The following is a 22,329-nucleotide window of genomic DNA, read 5'->3' as shown; positions in this document are numbered from 1 at the left end:
ATCTCCAGGTGCTATTTAGGTAATTTCTAAGAGTTGTCTTAAAGTTTTGAGAGTTGGTAATCTTTCTGAGGGCCATAGGAAGCCTGTTCCATGAAAGAGGAGGAAGGTAGCTGTAGAGGTTCTGTCCTAAATATTTTTTAGGTTTATGAATCTGTAGGAGAACTTTTTCCCAGCTTCCAAGGGAGCAAGATGGCTTATAGAGGGAGGCAAGGGAGGAAATACTCTAGGACAGGAGGATAGCTTGTTTAAGATGGTGTGGATGATGAAAAGTTGAGAATATAGGACTTGGTTAGGAAACTCTAACCAGCCGGGTGTATGGAGCGTGAGACAGTGGTGGGATTTAGGTCGTAGGTTGGCTGCAAATCTGGCAACTTTGTTGTATGTGGCTTCAAGTTTGGATTGTAGACAGGACTGTAAATTAGTAAGGATTTGAGAACAGAAGAAGAGGTTAGGGAAAAGATAAACCTGGGTAAGTGAGATTCTGGAGTTGGGGGTAAGGAACCTTTTGTTTATGTATAGTATGGCAAGTTTTTGGTGAGTTTTCTTTATACTGTGGTGTACATGGAGGTTGAATTTAAGTTGGTCATCAATAATTACTCCAAGGAACTTTGAGGTTTGGATTGAGATAGTTGTGTTGTTAAGGGAGGAAATGGTGAAAGAGAATTTAAGATGGTGGAGAGATTTGGGTAAGAAAAGGAGGAGTTTTGTCTTATTAGGACTTACAATGAATTGGTTGTTAGTAAGCCAAGTTTCAATGTGATTGAAGGAGGTTTGTGTTAGGGTGAGCAGGTCAGAGAGGTTGTCAGCAATGGTGATGATAGTGAAGTCATCTGCATACTGTATGAGGGATGACTGAGGGCAGGATGTGTGGAGTTTATTAGTACAAATGTTGAAAAGAAGGGGGCCGAGACTTGAGCCTTGTGTGGCTCCCATTTTTGTAGGGAGGAAAGGAGAAAGAGCAGAGAACATTTCACAGTTTGCAGTTTGTTAGTGAAGGAGACCCATATAAATACTAGATGGTCTTGAATGATTACTTCCTACTCTAATTCATTCCAGCTGTCAGTCACACATTTCACTTTTTTAGTAATGCTGTGTAAACTTTGTTATATCCCTGCTGTGGCAAATTGTGTCAGAAGCAGATATGAGAGAAAGTCATTAGAGGATGCAGTAGTGAGTATAAAACTCCGATTTGCATTCATATCGCTTAAGAGACATAATTAAGATCTCCACATGCAAGTGTTGCACTGTTCCAGGTTTAGATTTTAAAATGAATCCATAAGATTTCTGATAATCCATTTGCAGTAGGATTCTTCCTAACACATGTAGCCATGCTACTGATCTGTTTATATTAATCCATTTGAGTGGCTACAAAAATGTTTCTGCTGTTTAACTGTTTAGTCTGTTCTTTTTCTATATGACCTTCTTTCTCAGAAATGTTTTGACTGACAATCCTCCTTACTCACCTGACTTATATGCAAAGTTATTTAGCTGCGTTTTTTTTTTTTTTTTTTTTGGCTGGCAAGTAGTGTTCCATGTGTGTGAGCCATTTAATGACTGAGTGTGAGGTGCCATTTACTAATGCAGTACATACTGGTATGCAGGTATACACTGAGCCAGGGGAAGAATGGATGGTGCCCCTGCACACAGCCATGCTATGCAGTAAGTACCAACTTACCAACCACAAAAAGGTATAAAAGGATAGTTACCATTTCATTGTGGCTGGCTTTGCATGTGGTGCTAAAGGCTGATGACATGTCTTCCTTCCCTGCTATCAGCTGAAAATTTTTCTTACAGTTGCTTACTGCTGTGGAGAAACAGTTACAGATGACAGCTATTTCACTCATCTCCTAAGAGTGTGGCATTTGCTTCCATTATGGCATAGTATGCCAATTTTTACATATTCTGGTATATAAAACTGAAGTCCCATCTGCTTAAGATGGTGGATATAAAAGATTCCATGGTACCTATCAAAACAAGCAGGGGTCCTTTATGTACAAAAATAACTGTTATTTACATGTTTGCAAATATTTACAGATGTACAAATATGTAGATATACAAATCTGTTTACACAATCATACTAAATGTTCATCCCTATTAGATGCCCACTCCTTTTTCATAATCACAATCCGATTTTACTTAATATTTTTGCTAAACTCCATTTACCATTAAACATAATTTAATTTACTGTTTTGTTCCATATAACCCATTTAACATAAAATAACTTTTTATCTATTCTTTTAACATATGCATTATTTCTATTCTTATAATATCCATATTTAATCATACTGATGTATGTTTTATCCACTTCTTTTATATTTTCAAAAAATCTTCTTTACATAGTTTTCCCCATACGTTTTTTACTGCTTTACATTTTAAAATTACATGTTCCTTGGTTTCTTCTTCTTGACAGTGTAAACATGTTCTATCACTTTTCTTCTTATACGGCATATTTCCTTTTACTTGCAATTTATCTATCGCCACTCTATACAAAAAATCTTGACATGCTGCTGTCTAATTACACAATTTGCTTCTTATTTTTGTAGCTTTAGTTTTTCATCTGTTAGATTTTCCCATGTTTTTACCAAGCGATATTTTATTGTTACATTCTTATACCATACTTTTCTGTCTTTTTTCTACATCATCATTTTTTATTTTTCACAAAAATATTTTTTCTTAGTAACATTTTATTTCTTCATTTATGCACTTGTTTCTATTTTACTCTTTTTTACCATACCCCAATATTTATCATACTTATAGTTATACAATGTTACTACTAAGCTTTCATCTTTTTCATTTATTCACTTTAACACTTTGTACAAATTTGATGAAGCAGCATGTACAACTAGGTTAATTAACCCTAAACCTCCTTCTTCTTTATTTACATACAAAACTCCTATTTTACTGAGTTTAATCTCAAACCCCATATAAATGAAAAAAAAAATATCTGCAATAATTAATTTTCAAATACTGTTGGTAACATAAATACACTTGCTAAGTATACTGTTTTTCCCATCAGTACTGAATTTATCAAATAAGCCTTTTGTTTCTGAATGATAATTTATAGGTTCTCCAGAAAAGACTGGTTTGTTTTACTTCTTATGTTGTTTTTTCTCATTGAATTCTACTTACATCTTTATTTCCAAATGTTATACCTGACAGAGAAATTTCATTCATTGTAAAATATATACCCCTGACTTTTACTACATCAACTAAACCTTTAAATTTCTCTTTATTTAAAGCCATCCCTGTCATCTCTGGACACACATTTGTGCAAATTATTACATATTTTTATCCAAATGTTGCTTTTTGCAGTCATAATGTCATCTGCATATGTTAACAGAAGTGAAATTCTTAACTCTTCCAGTGTTATATATATCCTGCTTCCTTTATTTTTAAATTTATTTAAAATACTATCACATTCATAACTAATGCAAAGAATATGCAACTCGCTTGACATCCATGTCTTACACCACTCTTCACATGTACCTCTTGGCTTAACCAGCCATTTGCAATTAATTTCCTAACTTTCTCACTTATATTATATTCTTTCATTATTATCTATATGATTTCATGTCTAATTGTGTCAAAATTCTTATTCTTCTTATGGTATTCTTAATGCTATTCACATTTACAGAAAACACTAACATTTTAATTTTCCCTTTGATTCATGGTTTCATAAGTTCATAGCTAATTGCTAGGCTAGCTTTCTTAGCAGGCCATTCTAAGGCTAACCAAGTTCTTTCCCAAAGGTGAGAATCAATCACTGTATCTTGTATCTCTGAATCAAACCCCGTAACCATTATACCAAACCCCAATAATTAGCTGTATGTAGTCTTTTTCATCCATTTCCTTTAATTTCTCTTTTGTACTTCTCCATTTAAATTTTCTTTTTCTGTCTTTTACACTCTTACCAATGTGTTTCTTTTTCATCACTTATTTCAGAACCTTATTCTATACCCTTGTTATTTTTTCTTCTAATTTTCTTTTATTTCTACTTTTAAAATGTCTTCTCTTTATTCATTCCCTTCTCTTTTTCCTTTTTCTAATTTTGCATTTTTGCAATCCATCCATAAATGTCCAATGTGGTTACATTTATAACATTTCAGTTCACATGTTTGCATCATGTCCCATTTCCCCAAAAATATAACATTTTTGTCACAGTTACTCAGCAAATGTCCTTGTTTTCCACAAAAAAAAAAAAAAAAACACATTTTGGGTTGTCCCCAGTATTTTATGACACCCTATTCCCCACCACATTTATCATGCTTGGTATATGTATCATTTTTCTCTTTCTCTTTTTAACACAATATTACAATCCTGGCCAGCAGTCCATAAACCCCTTTTGTCATAAACGTTTGCAGTGTCCAGTACTTCTTTACATATAGTTTACAAATCTCTTCTCAAAGTCTCTCTTTCTGCCTCTTTTCAAAATTATGAATTTTCCTTTTTGTTTCCCCTGTTAAATGATTTTATCGCAGAAAAAATCATGAATTACGGTCTTTCTTGTTTTCTTATTCACCAAGCACATTCCATTGAAAAAATACTCTCAGATATAATGTCACAAAATGTCTCTTTGTTAATAAGAATAACTACTCTAACCTTGTGTTTTGCAACCAAATGAGCTATTAAATTGTCCCACACTTCATACTGTCCATTTCTTTGTCTTCTTTACTTTGAATCCTTGCCACGTATTTCTGTTTTTCATTTTCTTCTTTCTTCTTTTCTGCTACTCTGGTGTTGCCTTCTTTTTCTTTCTCTGCTTTTGTTTTCTTTTCCATGCCACCACTATTATTCAGGATTGTCTCTGCATCCTCCCTTTGTATTTTCTTTATACTGTCCTTCCAGGAAACATCTCCTTCATTTTATGGTTCACTCTGTACCATCATTTCTTTCTGTAAATCATCCCACAACCCTCCCAAGTGGGTTGGTTATAATTATAGATCCATCATTTGCTGACTCATCTCCATCAGACAGGTTTCTTTGAAACATTTCTTCAGATTCCAGCACACATTCTCTGGTGTTGATATTTGCTTTCTCCTCCATTTCTTTCACCACTCCATCATCTCCTTCTCTCTCTCTCTCCATCTGCCTCCCCGTTTCTCTGGCTGCCTCTGTGCATGAAACTGAAACAGGAAGTGCTCCTCCAAAATGGGTCCCACTCAACAATGATGAGCAGGGTTCACAGTGCCTTGGTTGAATTCCCCCTAGTAAAAGAAATACCACTTCAGGTCTCCTCTGAAAAGAGACCACTAGCCCAGAGTGAAAGAATGGATGGATAGATAGATAGATAGATAGATAGATAGATAGATAGATAGATAGATAGATAGATAGATAGATAAAAGGTATTACAAGGAGGATTGTATAAAATATTTCTTGTATCCATTATTTATTGATTTAATTAGTTTAATTAGTATAAATTACAGCTTGGAGTGTTCCTCGGTGTAATAACTTTATATTTACTTAAAACTGAACCTGTATTTTCAAGGTGTATAATGCAAGCTAAAGTTGGAGCTTTTTTCCCACGGCCTTCACAAAAAAATGGTCTAAATGTGGCCCAGTCACACCTTCCCACTTAACAAATGCAAATATTTTTTTTTTTTTTTTTTTTATTTTATTTTACATTTGTTAACCGGGGGTGTCTGACTGAGCCGAAAAGGCCCTTTTTCAGCAGAGGCCCGGGGAGAAAAGCTCCACAAAGAAAAATTACAGACACATTTAGTTATTTAGACATGATCAGTATACACACAAATTACAAGAGACATGTTTTTACAGTGGTATGCGGCACAAACAGTTACAGTGGAGAGAACAATCAAAAAAATATTAATTTTAAAAATAAAGGTAAGTAATAGATTTGTGGTGTACGGCTGACTTTGAAACGTAAGTAGAATACATACATAGTACACAGGTACAGTACATACATTGTAGATTAGCCAGTGTTTGTGAGTAAGACTGAAAAACTATTATCAATTGCTCTAGATTTACTATGTATATGTTATCTGCTTTCACTAGCCTGGGGAGCAATCATGGCACTGCCAACTTTGCTTGAGATGTTGCCTGATGAGGTCTTTAAAGGAGGCTTTGGATGATGTGTTTTGAATGCTAGTAGGGACAGAGTTCCATTTTTTAGCCACCGAACTACTATATAGTGCATCTCCAAAGCTATTGTAGCTGTTGGTGACTTCTAGTAGTAGTTTGCTTGATGATCTAAGAGGCCTTTTGGCTGATAAATAAATAAATAAGTAAGTAAGTAAATAAATAAATAAATAATTACAAATCTGTAACCTCTGGATCTGCACAGTTAAACATTACAATATTCAAGGCTACCCTTTTAGTGATAACATAGCATAGAATTAAAATATATAAAATATTATTTTTGGCGAGGATTGCTAAGTACTGAAATGATCCCCCAGGGTATAGCAGAAGTTCAGAATCACTGGTTAAGAGAAAACTGGACATCTTTAAGACTGCCAGAAAAAAAAAATAGTATTCACTTCTAAACTGCATTTGCTATGAACCAATAGTTAACCCCCCTTCCCAGTTAGCATCCACACACACACACACACACACACACACACACACACACACACACACACACACACACACACACACACACACATGCACACACACTCTGAATGCCACACTTTTGCTTTGACAGCACAGCTTGTCATCAACTGGAGTTGCAGTACTATTACTGCATGAAAGTTGATCATGTATATCATGGCGCATGGTAATTCTAACATCTCACCATCAAATCAGTAGCTTGTAAACCAGAGTTATTCTTGCTGTTTCCATGGGGAGGGAGTATTCCATATCCAGTGTAAGAATATGCACTGAAATTGCATCTAATGTAGATTTACTCCCTGGAAACTCAGAATATTGTAGTGCTGTCCTTCCTCCACATAGATGGGTGTATGGGGCCTGCACCTCTTATTAAATTTACTTTATTATATTGTTCTTTAATAATAGTATTTATAAGAGCTTTTCTGCTTAAGTCTTTTGTATTTTCAAGGTTTTGCATTTATTCAGTTTGGATTCAGTATTTTGCTCTGTATGATTCAGAGGTAGAACTTTGCAAATGGAAGGGAAATGGTTACTTGGCAATCAACTCATCAGCCACTCTAGCTTTTCTAGATAGTATAGGAAACATTTTATAACTTTTTGGTTTATCAACTTCAAAAAGTTAAAACAGATAGCTGTGTATCTATCTGTGTATCTATGTATCTGTCTAGCTATCTATCTATATACTGGTTCATGTCATGTTATGTTCTCGAACAACAATTTTACTGAATGAGGAAGTCTGTCAATACAAATGGTCGAAAGCCAATTTCAGTGAAAGACAGTTTGAAATTCCATTTTGTGGAACATAAATTATCTAGATGTAGTTCTGTAATACAGAAGCAGAACTATTTAGATCTGTTTTTATAAACTTTAGCTGGTGCTTGAGGTGACTTATACATAATCAATGCTGATGTGGTTTGATTATGTGAGTTGACAGTGATTCTCTATGTATGACGTTCATAGGTTCATAGGTTGGTACTAGGCTATCGGCCCTGTGGCCTATAAAAGCCTAGCCATAACAATTCCCTGGCTATTTCTTCCCACATTATTTACTTCCCTGGACCCCTGTCTAGCAGGGCGACTGATGTGATCCCCAGGGTGAATTTACTTTCTCCCATCCAATCGTCAAGGTTCCTTTTGAACAGGGCCAAAGAGGCGCTCTGCTTGACATGTATGGGTAGTCTATTCCAGAGTCTGGGGAGTCTCTGGGTCAGGAACCTATCCCTCCAGCATGTTTTGTTTATTGTGATGACAAGGTTTAGATCCCTGGAGCGTGGGGCTCTGAGGGATTGGGATTTCTTTAAGTGTAGCATGTCCAACAGTTCTGGGTTTGACATGGCCTTGTATGTTAAGCAGAGATCGCTTCTGAGTAGATGATATGCGACAGAGTATAGCTGGAGTTTTTTTAGGCAGTCAGCGTAGGCATCTGCTTTAGGCCTGTGATTCTTTTAGTGAGGTATTTCTGCGGCCTTTCCAGTTGTTGCAGATGTCTTGCGAGGTACATACCAAACGGACATTGTATTCTATAATGAGTCTAATGAGAGATAGAAGGATTTCCTGACTGTTGTGGCAATGTGGTAATTGAAGGTGAGACCACTGTCCACCTCTGTCTCTAAGTCTCTTATCACACTTTTGGTGTTTAGTGTACTGCCGCCTATGTGGTAATTCACTGGTACATGTTTTTTCTCAAAGGGGATAACTATACATTTCTTGGCATTGAGCTTGAGCCCATGGCTCTGGCACCAAGCACCTGTTTCTGTAAGGCCCTTTTGTAGAGTATCCACATCGTTTGGGGATTCAGTAATGGCTCCCAGTTTGTAGTCATCTGCGAACTTTGTTAGCCAGAGTCCCTTAGTGTTGGCCTGTACTTCAGAGAAGTAGATGCTAAACAAGAGCGGTCCCAGGACTGAACTCTGAGGTACTCCACTTGTCACTTGTCTGGAGCTGGATTTGGAGTCGGCTACTTTTACAGTGTGGGTTCTGTCAGTAAGCCAGTTGGCAACCCATCGAGAGGCGTAGGGATTAATGCCCAGCTTAGTAAGTCTTTCTATGATTCCAGAGAGGGGGATGGTGTCAAAGGCCTTGGCGAGGTCCAGATATGCTGTGTGGACCACCTTACCCTCTTCCACGGCTCAGGAGACTGATTTGAAGAAGTCATTCATTTTCAGGAGACAAGATCGGCCTTTCACAAACCGAAACTAGGTGGGGTCCAGTGTTTGAAGGCTGCCAATGTCTTTGTTTATAAGTTCCACAATATTACGTTCCATGGCCTTGCAGATCAGGCTCGTCAGACTGATGGGGCAGTAGTTCCTGGGATCCAAGGTGGATCCCGCCTTGCGGAGTGGGATAAATGTAGCTGTGCGCTACTCAGTAGGCACGAAGCCTGAGTTGAGGCTATGAATAAACATGACACTTAGGTGAGGTGCCAGATGTCATCTGGTCCCATGGATGCTGTATTCTTAGCTTTAGAGAGTGCGTTTTTTACCTGTGTGGCCGTTATTACCGGAATTTGGCAATCTTCCGGTACTGAGATGGGCCATTTAGGGGGTGAGAGGTGGGTGAAGTTGGTACTGAATTGATCTGCCAGGATATTGACAATATCTTTGGGATCAGTATATTTAATGCCATTCTGTTGTAGCTCAGAGCAGATCTGAGCATTGCCATTTTGATTCTTGACATAGTTATAGAATGCCTTGTGGTTGTCTTTGGAATCTTTGGCAATTTTATTTTCATAACTAGCTTTGGAGGATTTTATGAGGGATCTCAGCTTCTTACTGAGGCTGGTCAGGGAGTTTTTTGCATCCTAGGATTTTCCTCTTTTCTGCAACAGTTTTTTCCTTTTGTTGTAAAGTTTGTTTATGGCAGGGAACCACCAGATTGGCTTCCTTTTTTTGGAGGAGACCATCTTGGTTCTATTTGGGATGGCACGATTCATGCATGAGTGGATGTGCTCGCACAATGCCTTTGTGTAGGATTCAGCAGTTCAACTTTCAGTTTCCGTCTGCATGGGTGTCATGAAGGTTGTCACTTCTGACTTCAATAGCATGAAATTGGCTTTGGAGAAGTTTTTTTATAGAGGTTTCCTTACTGGGGGATGGGGGTGGGATGTGGATGTTAAGGGTGATTAGCTTATGGTCAGACCTGACCAACGAGGGGGTGACCTTAGGTGTGGAGCATTGATTTCCCATGTTGGTAATGACCAGGTCTAGGATACTGGAGCCCCTGGTGGGACTATGGATTAGTTGATCCAGGGTGTTGGAATTTATGAATTCCAAGAACCGTTGGGCAAAGGTGTTGGTACATGAGTAGTTTTCCCAGTTAATGGCAGGGTAGTTGAAATCACCCAGTATTAGGGTGTTTGGTTGTGTCTTAATATTTTCCAGTATGTTTAAAAAGGTGTAGTGAGAATCTTGGGGCATGGTGGGGGATCTGTAACAAACTACAGTTTGGATTGCAGTCTTACCTAGTGTTAGTTTCACCTGGAGAATTTCAGATGCATTGTGTTGGGCAACTAGCCTTGTGGTGTGAATATCCTTGGTGAATATGGACATTCCTCCACCTTTAGTGTTTCGATCCTCGTTTGGTGGCCGAAAAGTGTGGTAAGAGTTGTAGCCTGGTATTGCAGGGGTGCTCTCTGGAGCCTTGAACCAGGTCTCAGTTACTGCACAGCTATCGATGTTCTCCATTTTTATGAGTGCCTCGAGAGAGAGTGCATTTTGAGGTTTAGACTTCTAGCATTGAATAGCATTACCTTCAGAATTTGCATGCTTGTACCTGTTATGGTGTTAGTTTTGTCCTTTGAACTTTACCTAAAAAAGGCACTAAGGGGTGGCAAGAGCCTTAGCCAGTAACCTGAACCACAGCATCGTGGTCTGTCGATCATGTCGTCCCAGATAGACAGATACTGGATCCCCTTTGAATGACATCAGAAGCTTAGCCAGTTTTTGAAGTCAATCATTTTGTCCTTATATTGTGGTATCATTCTGGGCGAAGGCAGGATGCTTCTCAGGGCTAGGGTCATACCTGCCTGGGCCACATGATCTGAGAGCTCTTCCATGTCTCTTTTCATGTATTCCAGGGAGGTACATCTCAAGTCATTCGCTCCAACATGGACAATGACAGAGTCATATTTGTACTTGTTGTGGAGTGACTTGCTTGCATGCATTATGTGGCGGATCCTGGCACCCGACAGGCAGCTGACTGGAATTTTCTCCTTGTTCAGCTTGGTGAGTGGGGCATCAGTGTGCCTGACTATAGAGTCACCTATGACTAAAGAGTTAGGTATGTTGTCTTGCCTTAGGGGCTGTTGCTGGGTGGCACACTGGTGTTGTGAGCTATGTGACACTGGTTGTGACTGATGTTTGTTTGCATTTCAGCTTTGGAGGTCCTTGTTGCTTTGGCAGGTTACAGTTAAGGGCCTCCGCATATGTGGATTTAATGTTGCTATGTGTGCATGTTGGTGGTGTGGGTTTAGAAGGGCTATGTGTTGCTTGAGGTGTAGTGCAGGTGTTAACCTTCTCCTCTTGTCTGTCTAGCACAATCTTGGGTGGAGAGAGCTTTGCTTCCAGTTTGGTTATGTAAGTGCATCTCTCACAGGTTGTAGTGTTGTGTAGTAGGAGGAGAGGGTTGTCTGTGTACATGAGGCAATTGCTGCATTGCCCCAGAATGCCCAGATTCACCAGATGGACAGGAGAAATCACTGGAAGCTGACCCTTGGACATGCCTGGTTTGGTGCTTTTTTTTGTAAAGTACAGGAGCTGTTTTCCCTTGCCTTAGTAAAGTACTTGCAATTATAGGCCATTTAGTGCCTACAATTAATTTCTCCTTATTAAAAAGGAGAGTTGAGTGCTTGTATCAGTTTAAGGCTTCCTAGTGCTTTCCAGCAGGTATTACAGCAAGTGCTAGTCACAGGGATTCTTAAAGGTAAGATGAAAAAAAAATGGTTTATCCTAAACACTGCAGTGTGCACTAGATAAGTTAGATGTGAAAGTAGGTAACTTAAGGTTTCCCTGCCTAAAAAGTTAAGTTTTAGTGGAGAGTCACTATTTTTAAAACAGCAAGATAGATTGAAAGAGGGTGGTCACTTTTGTATTCTGGTAATATGGAATACAGTAGGATGGCCAATAAATTTAAATAGTTGAAGGGAAGTGATTTCACAAAATGATAATTTTTTGCATACTCACACAAGCCAGTGAAAGCAGAGAGGAAATGAGATATATGGTCAAATTAACATAAGAGGCAGGCAACTAGAAGGACAGTGATATTTAAGAACACAACAGTAAGCGAGTGGATGGGTGGGAAAAAATTTCTGCCTGACTTACAAAAGACAGAGCTGTGGTCTCTTTTGAAATTTTAATATGCAGTTAAAAGCAGAATACAAGTAAAACACAAGGTAAAGAAACAAATCACAGTATTCAAAATGTAAAAAGGCAATAAAGTAATACAAAATACAACAAATAAAAAGCAAACTAACCTTTCCTTCACAGCAAAGTGTAGCAGAGTCTGGTGAGCTTTTCTAGTAAAGCTCTGAAATGTTTTATTTTACCCCTTAAATAGACGGTTTAGTTCCTAGCTCCAGTTCACAAATTCACTATTCTATATAGTTGAGACTCTAGAGTTAGTATATTTAAATAAAGGAAGTGTTCACCTCTCACATGGAGGTGCAGGGAGGCTTTTTGAATACTTTTGCCTTAGGTATTTTGATTGTATCATGTTTGAGTTATTTTGAATTTGATTAAATGGTGTTTCAGTTGACTGATTTGTTTTTCAGTGTACTGGTCTATCAGTGAGTTGTTTACAGCCCATACATAATATAGATGTGTGTGTGTGTGTGTGTGTGTGTGTGTGTGTGTGTGTGTGTGTGTGTGTGTGTGTGTGTGTGTGTGTGTGTGTGTATATATATATATATATATATATATATATATGTGTGTGTGTGTGTGTGTGTGTGTGTGTGTGTGTATGTATGTGTATATATATATATATATATATATATATATATATATATATATATGTATGTGTGTATATATATATATATATATATATATATATATATATATATATATATATCTATATATATATATTTATATGTACACACACACACCCATATATATATATATATATATATATATATATATATATATATATATATCTATACATATATCTGTATACACACACACACACACACACACACACACACACACACACACACACACACACACACATGAATATATATACACACACTTGTCACACTACTATGCATGCACCAGAAACAGCCTTGGCATGTGTACAAATAAAACTGTTAAAAACAGGCAAAAAACATAATTTTTTGTACCTCATATGTAAGGGGCAGTATCACCCACATCCCTTGCTAATTATATATATTAACTCAAAAATCACACAATGTCAAGGAAGGAAAGGGTAAATTCCCCAACCACAAGAATTGTGTGATCTCACACACATGTTGACCGTCTGTTTAATCCTACCACTTTTGTCAAAAGCTAGTGTCATTCAAATTCAGTATTACCATATTATATATATGTATATGTATACACACACTCACACTAATGCATACACTTACATGTTTGATTAAGGAATTTATTTAAGTAGAGTTTATTTGCTATATGTTGTAGCTTTAAATAGCTGACTGTTTATGCCAGTAAGTGCTAGTATGGGAAACATGGTGATTTAGAATATTTCTTATGACCACACACCCATTTCTATATATTGTGATCACTCTTTTAGAAACTTCTGATGAATGTATTCATTAATTCTTGTAAAGTCTATGAATTTGTTGCATAGAAAATGACCAGTCAGATAATATAACAGTTGCTTTTTCATGTTTCTAAATTCTGGTTGCAGGTGAACTCTGTGAGGACAGAAGAAAAAAGTATGAGCCCCTTTGTGCAAATGAATGCCCTCGATCATGTATGGATCTTTGGGAACATGTGCAGTGTCTGCAAGGAGAATGCAAGCCAGGTAAACTTCAGTTTCTGTTCATTGTGTGCCTGTATGCTTCTGTTTATGATTGTATGTATATCTGTGTATGTATGTTATACCTATGTGTGTGTTTGCATTTTTTTCTGAAAATTTTGCAAAGGACATCTAGTAAGTATTTTTACCATTTAAATTAAGGTAAGAGAAATCAGGCTAAGACTAATTATTTTATTAGATAATGGTCATTAAGCGGAAACATTGCACAAGGTGGGCTGATTCATTAAACTCAAAGGCTGCAGCTTTAGGAAGTCAACAGAGTCTTACTGAAGTATGTTGTTTTCTATAATCCTATTTAAACAGGAGCAAAGAAGTGAGCAAAATACCCTGTTAAAATTCTGTTTATTCATTCTAAAAAATTTTAAGAAAACAGGCAAATGTTAACAAAAGACATTGACTAGAATTCATTGAAATAGATGTAATGCAGTTTATTTTAATTAGCCTGGAACTGCCAAGGATGAGGATGCACTTTGCATGCTATATAGGATCAATGAATAAATAATTGCTTGACCATGGTAGCATAGTGGAAATCTCTGTGGTGGGTTCATTCAACCCTGCTGACGAAAACACTTGACAAAGCTTCTTAGATAACATGTCACATACCCAGTGAGGTTCATCCAGCATTCCCTGGAACCCAAGGGGTCCTCTAGCAACTTTTCTTAACTTTAAAACTGAAAACAATCTCTGTGGCTTCTGTTAATGGGACAAGAATTGCAGTTATCTGTCCTCAGTTCATCTGTGGATTCATTAGCTGTGCAGAAGCCATTTATCTCAAGAGCCTATTTCATTCATCCATCCAATCAGACTGTTGGGTACCAAGCCACTTGCCGGATTAGTTGCAGGTTTACACTAGTTCTCCCAGCTTCATACTCCTTCAAAAATTTTCCCATCACCCCCTTGTGCATTGCCCACCATAATGATCAGGTGAGTTCTGCTCTGCAGCTATGTGCTGCTGCTTATTCTGATTTTTGCAAGCCTAATTAGGAGCTGTACATGGATCTGCTTCTTCTGGCTTATACTTGAATACTTTTTCATTTATATCTATTTTCCATATTTGTCTCTCCTCTTTATTTATTCCTCAGCTGCTTCACAATGCTTAGGCCATGGGCCTAGTGCATTCTCAGTCATTCAAAAAAAAGTTTAATTCTTATCCTTCACTTATAGACATTTATTTAGTCTATGTAGAGTTTAATCTGCAGATTTTTGCTAATGTGGATTATTAGTTCTGTATTTCTGTATGTATTGCGTATAATGGAAAAGAGAGAAATATGGCTGATCTGGTCACAAAATCCCACCCCAGGACACTCACAAACTGTGTTTTTCCATACTTAGATGATTGGCTCCTTGCTGTGACAACAAATGAGGCCGTACTGTCAGCTAGAGATTACTTTCTGCAGTTCTGTATATCTTTAAGATAATACTGTAAATCCCAGAAAATTACATCAAAGCCAACCCAAGAAATTGCTTTAATTGTGTGTCATCTAAATGTAAGAACTTGCACTTCCATAAGCACAGGGTAAATCTAAGAACCAACCCTTCTTTTATGCCCAAGGTTGTTTCTTAATTTACCCTAAATCAGACTTTTCATCTTCCCGTGCTCTAATCCCCCCTTAATAATTCTCTATACTTTGGATGTCCTCAGACACCTAAAATATTACTTAGAACTACAGATTTTAGAAAATCTAAGCAACTTTGTGTCCTATGATGGTAAGAAAAAGGATAGTTAGTATAAAAATATTCTAGATGGCTGTGTAGTTTTGTTACTCAGACCGTGACACAAGTCTCCTCTGAGAATGTCAAGGCTCATTCTACCAGAACTATGGCTACTTCCGATGATTTTTGTTAAGGGGTAGACTATAGATCTATTCTAGAAGAAACTACGTGGTCATCAGTGCACACTTTCAGTAAACATTACAAATATGACTTAATTGTCAAAGCTATAGCCAATTTTGCTTGTGCTCTTCTCCTGGAAATCATGAACTCTGTCCCTTCTCCAGCCACCCTTTCTTCCTGAGCTTCGTCAATCACCCCATATAGTTATAACTATTGTAACAGTTATCTAATGAAGAATATATAATACAGTTGTGTAAGATAACTTACCACAAAAGTTGATATTTGAATAGATCACTGTTGCTGTACCAGCACCCCACCTGCATTTCCCCTTTTCCTGCATCTTCCCTGGCTTGGGTGGAGTATCCTTTTGTTCAGTTTGTTGTTCTGATGTAACATGACTTCTTTTGAGATTTGTTTGTGGCAAGAAAGCTCTGAGTTTTGGCATGACCATATGTCCCTCTGTTACCAGCTGCAGTTACGTGCTAAGGTTGAATATATGGCTCACAGGGAAGGAGTCTGAAGCTTTGCAGACAGGCTGTACATTCACTGTCCTTAGTAGGATATATCCATATAATTATAGCTATTGCAATAGAGATCTATTTCAACATCTGCTGTTCTGGTAAGTTATCATAAACTATGCTTTTTGATGCTTAATTTGATCTGATTGGAATGCCAGGCAAGTTCTCATCCATCCCTTAAAATGCAGGAGGAAGTAAAATATAGATTTATAAGAAAGGATGGGAGTTGTGTGCCCTATAGTGCTCAAAGTTGATTGCAAATTAGTTTTGGTATGTTTATTCATTATCTGACAGTCTAAAAGCAGGGATGACACAACCCTTTAACCAAATGCAGTGGATGAAATAACAGTGAAAGTCAGTTGTGCAAAAAATAGTAGAGTTTATTACTATATTGCCTTTGTGATGAGTTGCAAAAGAATTGCCCAGGTCACGGATGAAAAGACTTCAAGTACCAGCCACTTACTCAGTCAACAAATCATAGCTAACCCTGTTTTATCCCCTCTATCCAGGAGTCCATTTTACTCTTTCAACCAGGTTACACTCGTAGATCGGCAAATTACTGAGTGTAGAATGGCATTTAACTGTCTCCAGACTGGCAAACTGCACCAAGTGAGTGTGGCAGTAGCATCATCCCTGGAAGACTGGAGTCTTTCCCTTGCCCTAACTCCTCTTCCTCCATAGCATCCTAGACAGCTGGGTGTTTTGCAGCTGACCCATACATGCTTCCAGCCATTTGCTAGCCAAGCTACAGTGCAAGTATACACTGCTTGCTGGGTATTTATCTATGGTTCTTTGTGCACTATTGATGTAGTACCTAGACGCCACTAAGTATCACTGTTGCAGTGACTGGGCTTCCCCCTTCCCCCAAGGATGGTCAATGTAGCATTGTCAACCTTTTTGCCATCCTCCTTGTTTGGCTACTCCATCATCTCAGTTGACCAGAGTAAGCTGCTCACAGTTAAGCTTTTATCCTTCTAGGCTATGGAGAAAACACAGTTTTTTATCACCTCCACAGATTTGTTTCTTGTAGGAAGGTGGTACCCGAGTTAAAGGATCAGTGAAGTTAAAACTACTTCAGTTCTAGAAAGTTCATGTCCCTTAATGCAGGACATACTGGAGAAAATATTGATAGTCTACCTGCAACCCTAAAATTCTTGCTAAGACTTTCAGCAATTGTTTTGTGTACACTTTCATCTTAAAATTGACAACTGTAAATTCCTCATCTTCTCTATTATGTCATCTTTTCTTTTTAGAATTGCTTTTTTTCAGGCTTCACCCTGACACTTTAGATAATGTTATAAAACTGCTACTGAAGGTTCTTGCAGTAAACCTGGTGCTCGTGCTCACAATTATATATTATTTCCTCCTACATTTATTTTATTTTTTGTTTTATTTTGAATTTGTTAATCGAGGTAGATCACTGATCCCATCAGATCTCTTTTTGTCTCAGCCCGGTTAAGCACAATAGATACATGACACAATATACAGAATGAATGACAAAATGCAATATATGCATATATTATATACAATGTGAGTATGAGAGTTGGCTTGAAGAGATAAATGCAGTAGATACAAGTCATACCCAAAACCTTTCCCCTTGTGTAAAGTATCTTTCATCTCCCACCTGACGTCATCTTTTCTCCTCTTTAACACCAGTCTCTCCACTCTACACTGCCTTTCTACCTCTTTTGGACCTATATCCTAGTTTTCATTAACAGGATATGTAATGTCATTAGTAGAACATGTAACATGATTAACACTACAATTTACTGGATGTATCCACTTCTTTCTCTAATGTTTGTTGTGATCTGGGTACCACATTATGTTCTGAAATATGCATGTGATCTAAACATCATACTATGTACCGAGATATGTTTTCTAAGCTCTATGTAAACCATAATGTGTAATGTAAATTACTTACTAAAATTTCTCTTAGAACTTCTCTTTGTAAACCTTAACATATCATGTAAGTTACTTGTTAAGAATTATTTTGGAGGTTTTCTCCCTGGACCTCCGCTGAAAATGAGCTAAACCCAGTCTGACTTTCCCGGTAAACAAATGTAAAATAAATAAATAATAATAAATTGTATACAGAGTGACTAATACAGCACAATGTATACATGCATTATATACAAAGTGAATATCAGAGTTGGTAAGCTAAAAGAATCACAATGAAACAGAATCAGAGGAAGGTATGTAGAGAGAAGAAGTGTAGAAGAGGTTAAGTTATATGATCAAAGAGATATCTGATACATTTTCCTAGAGTCTTGTAATAGGCTTTTCTTTCTGATCAGAAAATAAAGTAAGAGGAATGATGATCCTATGTTCCTATGAATGATCATTAAGAAGAGAAGGGAGAGATTCCCTCAGTTTGGGACTAAGGACAGAGAAAGCATGGTCTGTGCAGTAAAGCCTAGTTTGGGGGTTTGGAGGGGAGTACCTGCGTGGTTAAGATTTCTAAGGTTTTATGGTTTTTTTTGTTTGTTTGTTTGAACACTTTTATTGAATTATCACTTGTGTGACATAGGCAAATCTACATTTATATAAAACTAATCAAACTGTATTAAGTTCATGTTTACAAACATTATACTTTGCATATATTGCTATATATCATATAACCTAAGAACCTAAGCAATATTACATAAACCCTTTTTTTAAACAATAAACATCTTTATTAAACCATCACTTATGACATAGGCAATCAATAATTTATATAAATGAAAACAAACTACACCAATACACTCCTAGTTGCAAACATTTGACAACACAAATCATACTTAAACACTCCCAGTTGCAAACATTATACATCACATATAATCTACCCAGTAATTTTCAGCCAAAGTTGACATATCTCATTTAAGTCCTGCCTTCTTTTAAACCTCATTCCTCCCCTGTATGTAGAGTTCCCACAATTCCAATTTTGTGTAGCTTACTCCTACCCTATTCTAAAGATCTCATTTCCAGTTATTTTATCTGTTATTATATTTGCTACTTCTAGTATAGCTGGTTTAGATTTTGATTTCCATTTTGTAGTAATTACTTTTTTGGCAACAACCAGAATTAGGCACAGCAAGGCTTTACCATGTCTAGGCAATTCTGATTGTGTATCATAGCTTAGAAAAATCATCTCCCTCATCACACCAATCTGCCCACCCAGCATCTCCAGCAGTGCATCTTAAAGTCCGCCAACTCAATGCGCTCCCAGAAAATATGTTCGCAATAACCTCTTTCTTCCCAGTCACACCTCCAACATTTATTGTCTACCTGAGGAAAAATTCTCTGGAGTCTACTTGAGATTTAAAATAGCTATGTAAACATTTACAAGCAAAAATCCTAAATCTTCTAGATTTTGTTGCATATTTGGGAGACATACATATATCCTCCCATTGTTTCTTTGTGAATTGCTTATCCAGTCTTTCTTCCCAGTCCTTTCTAACCTCAGCTGATTGATTCTTATAATTATCGTGCAATATTTTATATGCTCTACTAATTATTCCTCTTTTATTGGCAGCTTTTGTACTAGATTCTACTAAAAACTCTGCCAGTACTAATTTTTCGTTCAGGACCCCCCCCCCCCCTGCATGTTTCTCTTTGCCTATGCTCTGATATCAGTCCTTGATAAGGAAGGCAATCTCTAACCTGCAATCCAAATAAATACTTGGTATCTTCCCATTCTATCATTTTCCCTGTCTAGTTACTTGCTCCCAATACCTTGGTTCTTTTGCCAGTTTTATCTAGTAAATTCCAGCCCCTTCTTGCCAATTATCAATATCCCTAATTGCAGTCATCCATATTGGCAGAATCTCCTTTCTCCATTTCTTTCTTGGCTTAGTTTGTAGGATACTGTCTGCTACTTTATGGATATAATATTCTATATGATTATTGTTATGCTCCTTAAAAGCCTGACTTCCAGTCTCTCCTTGTTTCTTGAGCTGCCCTCCTGTTTCATTATCATCCCTTTTCCACTTTGAATTCTAGATCTGATGTTGTCGATTTTCATTCTATCTTCAGCTGATCAGTTCAGATCTGATCACTCAGATCTGACTCGGCCATTGCCAAAGCTTGTGGCAAACAAAAACTCTCGAGCTTCTCCCACACCCTTAATGCCTCAGATCTCATTTGCCACTTCAAGCAAAAGACTTGGTTGACCTACCTCTCGAGATTTTTGAGATACGTGTTTATTATTATCGTATAAAACCCTCCAGTTCCTAATTTTTACACATAGTTCTAATATCTCTAATATTCCTTCTCTCTTGACTTCATTGCATAATTTCCTTACCGTTACAATAGTTAGTTAACTTATCTTTTCCTTTCCGTAGATTGTGTACTTCTTAAATTACTATTGCTAGTAATGTTCTGTCTTTCTACACCTAGTGTAGTCTATTGCTACCATAGCTGGTACTTTTCCTACAGCTTTTTACTATTTCCTAAAAAAAGTGTGTTTTTCTTTCCTTGATGGTGATTTTCTATTCTTGTGGTACAATGTCAGAAAAAGGCCCCTCTGGATTCAAAAAGTGTGTTGTGTGGAAACAGGGTTCCTGTGTCTGATGCCCACACTTTATCTGTTTACTGCCTTGGGTCTTTACATTTGCAAGAAGATTGTTCTATTTGTCGTAGCTTTAACCCCAAAGCCTTAGTTGAAAGGAAAAACAAACTTATTTTCAAAGGTTTGCTCCCTTTTACTCTCGGAGAGGCAATATCTGGGGCTCAATCCCCAAAAATAAAGATTCAAAATCTTCTTCTCAGAGACCACGCACATCATCTTCCCAGATCCCAGAGCAATCTAGAAAAAGATCCAAGCCAGGTCCGACCTCACCCTTGGATCCAAAGAAAAAGAAAAAAGTGAGGACGACTTCCTCAAGTCCGACAGAAAAGTTACTGGATCCAACTACCTCCAGTCCTACTGCCTGAAGTTTCCTTTATCTACCAAGCACAAAATATTCACCATCTGTGGATACAGTGCCTTCAAGGGTTCCCTCACCATTTTTGAAACATCACAAACCCAGATCCTCAGCTGTTGTTTCTGGTCATTCTTCCAGACGTTTGATGGAGGAAGATGTGGAAAGAGTGATGCAGAAGATCCTCTCAGCACAGATTTAGATGGGTGTCTTATCAGCTCCTACCCCTTTGGGTCATGAGGTCCATTCTTTGACTACACCCCTACTACACTTTCCTCTATGCAAAGATAGCACTATCTTCGAAGCTTACTTTGAGTGCTCTGGTTCAGTCGGATCCAGAGAGCTCTCAGAGCCCAAGCTTCTCTGTTGGATCTGAAGTGTTGGAGTTGACTCCAAAGTTATCTGAGCCTTCTCTTCTTCTTGGAGCCTTGGCACTGGATAGCTTGGCTTCAGCTTCCACCTTGGAGAGATTGCTTTCGGAGCGGAACAGCGCTGTACTCCCTCACTGCGAAAGCAGTTTTCCACCTTGGGGAGATTGCTTTCAGAATGTGGGAGTACAGCGGTCCAGATGCTTGTCTTTGCAGATTTATGGTCTTCTCTTTCTCTGGAGTGGTCTGCCTTCAAGGCTGTGAAGAAGGTTTTGTCTGCCTGGGCAGAACAGACAGATCTAACCCCGTGGAATCTTCAGCCATCTACCTTAATATGTCTGTGCTCGGAACTTCATCACTCTTTACCATAGTGACAGCTAGTCCAAGACCCCCAGGCTTCACAACAGGGTATTTTGATTTCTTCTGATACCTCCCCAGAGCATCCCTCTCTGGAGGTCCCTAGGAAGAAGACGTGTAGCAGCATCTACTTAACCCTAACCACCCCACAGGGTGAATCATCGAGGGATGCTCTATTTCATGATTGGCCCCACAGTCCACTTGATACCTACCCACCAATCCCACTAATTGCAAAATTCCTACAGAAAGTGCTACGTTGAAGAGCAAAGTCATCCTCATTGTACCTTACTGGCCTCAACAGATTTGGTTCCCCTGCCTTTACTCTAACTTACTACACCAACTTTGGGTTCTGGATTTGACTCCAGACCTCCTGTCTCACATGACAGGCATGAGCCATCCAGACATATCAAACCACAGGCTGATGGCCTGGCTTCCCCAATTACATTAATATCCAGACAACATATGCTGTCTTTCCCAATCCGACATATACTTTTATCTTCACATAAGCCTTCAACATGTAAACTCTCTTCCAGTAAATGGAAAAGATTTGTGTATTGGGCACATCAAAATCATGCTGAACCTTTTTCAGCTCCAGTACATAAGATCCTTGAATTTTTGGCCCTACTTTTTAAAGAAAGAGCTAGTTCTTCAACTGTTAAAGTTCAGTCAGCAGCAATATCAAGCTCACATTGGATTTGAGAGTTCCTGAGAAGCCTTTCAGAAGTTGCTCAGAGCTTTATTGCGAGGCAATCTACTTTTAAGGCTTCCTTTTAAAGACTCTACTCCCCCATGGGACCTTAATCTGGT

General features: G+C 37.9%; 1 protein-coding gene across 1 annotated transcript in view; it reads left to right on the top strand.

Moving 5' to 3' along the window:
• Window positions 1-22,329, top strand: part of LOC122797804 (SCO-spondin-like) — a 4,708,783-nt gene that overhangs the window by 4,157,230 nt on the left and 529,224 nt on the right. Inside the window, exon 99 of the mRNA XM_044066325.1 lies at window positions 13,417-13,533. Within this exon, the coding sequence (XP_043922260.1) occupies window positions 13,417-13,533 (117 nt within the window). The remainder of the gene's footprint in view (window positions 1-13,416; window positions 13,534-22,329) is intronic.

The sequence above is a fragment of the Protopterus annectens genome, chromosome 3.part1 (genome assembly GCF_019279795.1).
Source record: "Protopterus annectens isolate FY-2018-M chromosome 3.part1, PAN1.0, whole genome shotgun sequence".
In the NCBI taxonomy this organism is placed as follows: domain Eukaryota; kingdom Metazoa; phylum Chordata; order Ceratodontiformes; family Protopteridae; genus Protopterus; species Protopterus annectens.
The sequence above is the reverse complement of the archived record's forward strand: the minus strand, read 5'-3'. Positions and strand labels throughout refer to the sequence as shown.